Raw genomic sequence first — 6,556 nt, forward strand, 5'->3', positions numbered from 1 at the left:
AAAATGAATGTAGAATATATGAAGGTTTAAAAATATTACAGAAGAAAACTTACTTTTACACAATATTAGATTTTTTTTAGATGGATCTGTATTTTGTAATACATATTCCTTAATCTAATCATCTTCAATACATTGTTACTCTTCTTGCTGACTCCTCACAAGTGATGGTTCTGTAACCAAACAGACCAATATCGCCCTCATGTGGTTAAAATTTTACACTGCTAGATCTGTGGAGAAAATACAAATGACAAAAAGATCAAAATGACAATAAGAGGTTAAAAAGAATAAGTCCATCACGTCTTTTTATTTTCATGTTTACATTGGCACAGATAAAAAACACCATCTTGTTTAAACCTTATGGTTAAACATTTCTTTTGGAAGCAATGACAGTGACGATTTCAAAGAATAATATTTTGAGAAGGGGGTTATAAGGACGGTCTAACTCAGGGGTCTTCAACATTTTCAGGCCAAGGAACCCATAGTTAAGAGAGAGATGAAGCAAGGACCCCCACAACGTTTTCATAGATTCCATATAGTTTAATTGTTTGGCAGCACAAATCTGCACGATCATCAGTATATTTTGGATTCATGTCAATTTGTGTTTTCAGATATTTAACCATTTGAACCTTCACTACTTAATAAACTTGACCTTTCACTCAGTCTGTACTTAGTCTGCTCTTTTTCCCTCTACACCAAACCTCTTTGCCGAAAATAGCCGATCTACAAGCTCACAACGCCTCGCAGCGTGAGGCGTTGTGAGCTTTTAGATCTGCTATTTTCGGCTGACGTTCTCAGAATATGGACACAGTTCAAGGATATGGTTCAAGTGGTTAATATAAAAAAAAAAAACGAGTAAAAAGGTTTACACCACACAAAGATTTGGAGGACCCCCTGTAGTAACTCTGAGGACCCCCTAGGGGTCCTGGACCCCCCCTGTTGAAGACCCTTGGTCTAACTGCCTGATAAGGGATCAATCAATCCAAACAACTTTTTTCTCCATCACGACCACACATAAATCTTCCCATCAGACGCTCCCGACAGCAAGTGCTCCCCCTTGTGGTCAAAGATGACACTCTGCACTGCGTCCTCGTGGCTCAGAGTGCAGGCTACCTTATTTGTGGACAGGTCAACCACTCTCAATAAACCGTCTCCTCCGGCAACAGCCAGCGTCTGCCTCGTGGGACTGAAGGCCACCTGGTTGCTGGGTTGAGGTCCTGTCTCCACGACGGCGGCCGGGGCCACCAGATTCCTGACGTCCCACAGCATGACGATGCCTCGGGAATCACAGGAGGCGACGGTCTGGCCTGACGGGTTGAAAGTGGCATGATTACAGGAGCTGGTGTGACCGCTGACGGTCTGAACACAAATGGTGGTCCTAGCGTCCCACATGGCTAGGGTCTTGTCAGCTGAGGAGCTCAGCAGAGTGTTGGAGAACGACAGGAACTCCACACTGTTCACGGAGGCGGTGTGTCCACGCAGGGTGGCTCGACATCGCTCGCTCTGAAGGTCCCACACCTGCAGATAGTATATAAACAGAGAGCTAGAAGATATAAATAAATAACTGCCTGCTGCTGCTACACCCGATAAGAATTCATAGTTGTGTCGAGTTGGAACACAGATAAAAACATATCATTACTGTCAGGCGGAAACCTTGTATGTCCAAAACCGTTACTGTTCAGGACATGGATAAAGAACCAGAGATTCAGTGCAGTTATTATTTTGTCACAAGCTCTTGTTAATACTTTTCATTGGTTAAATATTTACAAAACCAGTTTCACTAACGCTTGTTCTTGTTCAACAAAGGTATTATCTTACAAAAAAAACATGAACATTTTAAATACAGTGATTCCAGTTTCTGCCGGACAGCAATGATATTGAATAGATTTTGGACGCACCGTCAATTAAATGAAATAACAGCAAACCTTGATGGTGCAATCCCTGGAACAGGATGCCACAAAGTTCCCACAGGAGTGGAAGGAGCAGCCCCAGGTGGCTCCAGTGTGGCCCTCTAGGGTGAGGACCAGGAGGCCCAGGGAGAGGTCCCAGATACGGAGGCCCCCATCACCCCCAGTGGTGCCCAGTTTGGTCTCATCTGGGTGGAAGCTGATTCCAGACAGCCAATCGGTGTGGCCCTCCCCCGTAGCTATCAGATCGCCTTCTGGAAGACCCCAAACCCTCCATAGCTGGTCATCGCTAGAGGAAGCCATTATAGGTTTTGTAGGATGTGCCGCGAGGCAGCTGACTGACTGACTGTGTGCCTGCAAAGTAAGGCACGCAGAATGAAGCAAAAATAATGATCGTGATAACAATGTAGCCGCAAAGCGGCGACTCGGGGATTTAGGCCAAGACTATTAGATGCTGAAAGCTGCCTTTTACAGTTTCCACACCAATATTCCACAACTGTACTGTATATTAAAAGATAACTTAGAAGTTTTATCAGAATTGGACATTGCACATTCATTATTGGCCAAATTTGTTCCATGCCATGGTCTTATTGAGCTATATCAACACAATATCAATTTCAAAAACATTTTGGGGCAAAAAAAAAACGAAAAAAAAAAAAAAAAAACAACATTTTGGGGCACACGTTTCAACAGCTTGATTTAAAATATCCAGTAAGTTTGGTGATGTTTGAACAAAAACAGGGTGGAATCTGTCCAAAACTGTTACTTTTCAGGATTCAAATTCAAAAGTAGCGTAAGTAGCAGATCTATTTACAAGCTGGACTTGTTGATCTGCTACTTTTGTGTGATGCTGTAGTATGATGAAGTAGGCCTATTTAATTTACAAAAAAACTAAAAATTAGAATATGGGGAATAAGGGGGTTCCGCCCGACAGCAGCGATATCTATCCAGTGCGGTAAGTACCATGTCTTATCTCAGGTACTTACCACACCAGATAGATATATATACTGTGTTAATACATTTACATGTGTAAATGTAGTTAAATTGTTGTTTTGTATTGATCTCTCTCTCTCTTCCCCTTGCCCCCCCCCCTCTTCTTCCCTTTCTTTTATTGAAATAAAGATGGAGCTTGCCCAAAGAAATTCACTCAATGTTTTACCTTTGTAAACATGTGATGCAACGGATGACAATTAAGTTGTGATTCTGATTCATGGCCAAATTTGCACCGGGGAAAAGTATAATAATAATGAGTATCATAAAAATGATCATACAGTATGTAGTAATCGTCCCAAAGCAAATTACCTTGATTGTGTTGATGAGGTGGAAGCTATCTGCCTTGGTCTTGGAAGGAACAGTTGCATCTATGGACTGCTGCTTTAGAGGATTGTTGGCTTTAAAGTTCACAGGGAACTCAGAATCCTTGGTGTGTTTGGAGACGTTCAAGGTCTTGGCTGGGTCTTTGGATGGGACTTCCGTGACTGTCAGACACCTGGCTCTCCTATTCGATTTGGCACTTTGTGCGTCTTCCCACTCCGTGCTCAGAGTAGACGGTTGAGGAGGAGAGACAATACTGTGCAGAGCAGCTTGGAGGCTGTTCACTTGCGCCAGCGCCTTGTCCCTTTCCAAACTGAGCAACATCTTCTGCCTCAACGCCGCCTGGTATTTTTCATTCATCTGCGTTACTGCGGGTTCATACTTGGAGCAGTGGACCTTTAGTTTTCTCAGGTCTTCGATCAGCCTGTTCTTCTCCTGGACAACTCGCTCGTGGTGCATGCGGTGGAAATCTCTTTCTTTCTGGAGCTTCACCAGTGTCTCTGCTGCCACCGAGGACACCAGTCTGTATTCGTTCCTCTCCATCTGCGTGTTCCTCAGCTCCTCGTCCAGACGCTGGGCTTGTACATACACATCTGAAACCACACCAACCTGCAGGGGTGCAAGAAACACTCAGGAAAGCAGCAATACAAGTAAAAGTCCAGCATTCAAAATCTTACTTATAGGTGCAAAAGAATTAGAGTTGAAATATACTTATGATTAGAAAGTAACAGTACTCAATAGGCAGAATAGCCATTTAAGAATCGTATGTCATGTCATTGAACTAGAATCATTATTAACCACCAGGTGTCTCAACCTGTCACATCGCAGCACGTTGTGGGCTTCACTTGTAGATCTTGTAACATCCTAAGAATTTAGACACTTTAGTGTAATAATTTGATTCATTATTAATACCGTAATCTAAATCTGTAGTAACTAGTAACTAAAACTGTCAAAAGATATAGTAGAGTAAATGTACAATAATTTGTCTCTGAGATGTAGTAGAGTAGCATGTGTATAAAGTATTGACATTTAAATACGGTACTCAACTAGAACTGCATTGGCTGTTAATGATGACGTTGACACTAGAAATGCTGGTCCCTGATTGGGCTTCGGGCTCAATCACACACGGCTACATACTGTACCTACCTACCAGGTAGGTAGGTAGGTAGCCGGTAGATAGTAGGTAGGTAGTACCTACCTACATACCTAACTACCTACATACCTACAGTACCAACATACGCAGATGAACGCAGTACTTGCGTGCAAGTAATTAAGTAAAAGTACTGTGAAACTGTACTTATGTAGCAGCCTACAGTAGTGGTTCTAACCTGTGGGTCGGACCCCCATGGGGGTCCCCAAATTATTTTGGAGGGTCCCCAGATGATTAACTTAATGTGAAACATTGTTTTCTCACTCAACAGTAAACAAACCAGCATAAAGTTTAAGTGTATAGAGGGTATCTGCACATTTCTAAAGTGACAATTTATGGACTTTTTAATACCTCTAAATGACAAATTAATCATTGGGCAAAGTGTCAAATATTAGAGGCAGACATTGTGAGAATAGCCGATCAAACTGCTCACAACGCCTCGCATTGCGAGGCGTTGTATGTAGATCTGCTATTTTCACAATAGAACTGTGTTAAACAAAATGTAATGCCTCAACACTTAGTGCTCGTCAGGGTTGGGGGGTCCCCAGTTAAAGTATGATTATTTTGGGGGTCCCGGCCTGAAAAGGTTGAGAAACACTGGCCTACAGTACCTGAGTGGGTGAGTATATTATACTCTATGACTATGAAGTATCTCTATGTAGTTACTAGTTAGATAAGATTACACACCACCAGTGGTGTGACACCACACCAACCTGTTCTGGCTTCAGCAAGCCCTTCTGCGCCATCTCGTGCCATTCCCTTTGAAAGCAGTCGAGCGTTTGCGTCATGCCCATTTTGAGAAGAAAGCTGCGCACAAAGTCATCGACGGGCTGTTCTGAATCTGCGACCCTCGTTGTCTGGAGTTTTTTGGGGACCGTGATGGGGGCACCACCGCCCCCCCGTTCCCCTCTGATAGCTCTCACCGTCGCCTCCAAATCCTCTTCTCCTACATCCGTCGAACTGCAGTCGGCATCGACAGCCACCTCCTCGTATTGAAAGTCATCGTCGGTGTCAATGGTGGTGATGTCCTGCTGTTTGGACGCTGTGGTCATTGTTGTGTGAGTGAAGAAGTTATCGTGGAAGTAAGAACGAATTTACAACGAAGTTATGGTCGGAGTGGCGGAGTTTCGAAGTGGGAATGTTTCAAATGTGGGACACCAGGGCCAGTCAGTGCCATAGAGTTATAATAAGAAGTCAGTGCCCTCTGTCAGTGTGGATGAAAAGCTTGACGTTGCTATGGTTACCAGACGCCTCCCTCCCTCTCCCTGGGAGAGTGTTTTTTGCAGGTCTTTCAGTCCGAGACGAGTGTTATCAAAAAAGAACCTGAGTTAAGCACCGTTGGTCCGACCAGTTTAACATTCACCAAGGTTAGCATTCACCAGCGTCAGCAGGTTATCATTCACCAGCGTCGGCAGGTTAGCATTCACCAGCGTCGGCAGGTTAGCATTTCACCAGGTTAGCATTCACCCGCGTTAGTTTTACTGAGGTTAGGGTTAAGGTTAGGTTTAAGATTAGGTTTAGGTGTCCTGTATCTCTGTCCCCCAACTTTCATCACCTCCACGCAGCCAATCACAAGCTTCCACTGCCTTAACCCAGTTGCTTTTTTGATACACTCGGACTGATACACTGGAAAGCCTTACCGAAGGCCATAAAGGAGTGTGGATCACTAGCATCCTTTAAAATTGCCCTGAAAAACCACTTACAGGCAGCAGCCGTTCGCAACTGGTAAAAAATGAACCTAGCCCAACCCTACCCTCCCCTGCCCCTTCTTTGTATATACTGTTTGTTTTAGGCTTACTGTCTTCTTTTTTGTTTTTCTTTACATATCTACTGCATAGTACTGTGTTCTATTTGTCTGTCATTCAATGTTATATGAGATACTTCAATGGTTTCCAGTGGAAATAAGCTTAGTCTTTTCATGGATCTCCTTATAGTAGACCTTGTACCAGTGAACTGTACCGTCATGAAACTGTACCTTTTCCTATGCAAACTTAATTCTAATAAAGTCTTCAATCAATCAATCAATCAAACTGAAAGACCTGCAAAAAACACTCTCCCGAAAAGCTCGACGTTGCTATGGATACCAGACGCCAGGCTCTCTCCCTCCCCACTCCCACTGCGCGCTTGTAGATGACGCCAGGAGATTTCATTACGCCATCGAGTAGCGTCGCTGCGTCGGTCATCGTCG

At 43.7% G+C, this 6,556-nt stretch overlaps 1 protein-coding gene across 1 annotated transcript; it reads right to left on the reverse strand.

Moving 5' to 3' along the window:
- Nucleotides 1-999: 999 nt before the first annotated feature.
- Nucleotides 1,000-5,420, reverse strand: spag16 (sperm associated antigen 16; the record flags this gene model as incomplete). The annotated part of the gene is made up of 4 exons (XM_080751718.1): nt 1,000-1,515; nt 1,923-2,258; nt 3,207-3,827; nt 5,082-5,420. The coding sequence occupies 4 exons, from the start codon at nt 5,418-5,420 to the stop codon at nt 1,000-1,002; spliced, it is 1,812 nt and encodes a 603-aa protein (XP_080607844.1).
- Between the last annotated feature and the right edge of the window lie 1,136 nt (nt 5,421-6,556).

The sequence above is a fragment of the Nannobrachium achirus genome (genome assembly GCF_963921795.1).
Source record: "Nannobrachium achirus genome assembly, chromosome: 21".
NCBI classification, from domain to species: domain Eukaryota; kingdom Metazoa; phylum Chordata; class Actinopteri; order Myctophiformes; family Myctophidae; genus Nannobrachium; species Nannobrachium achirus.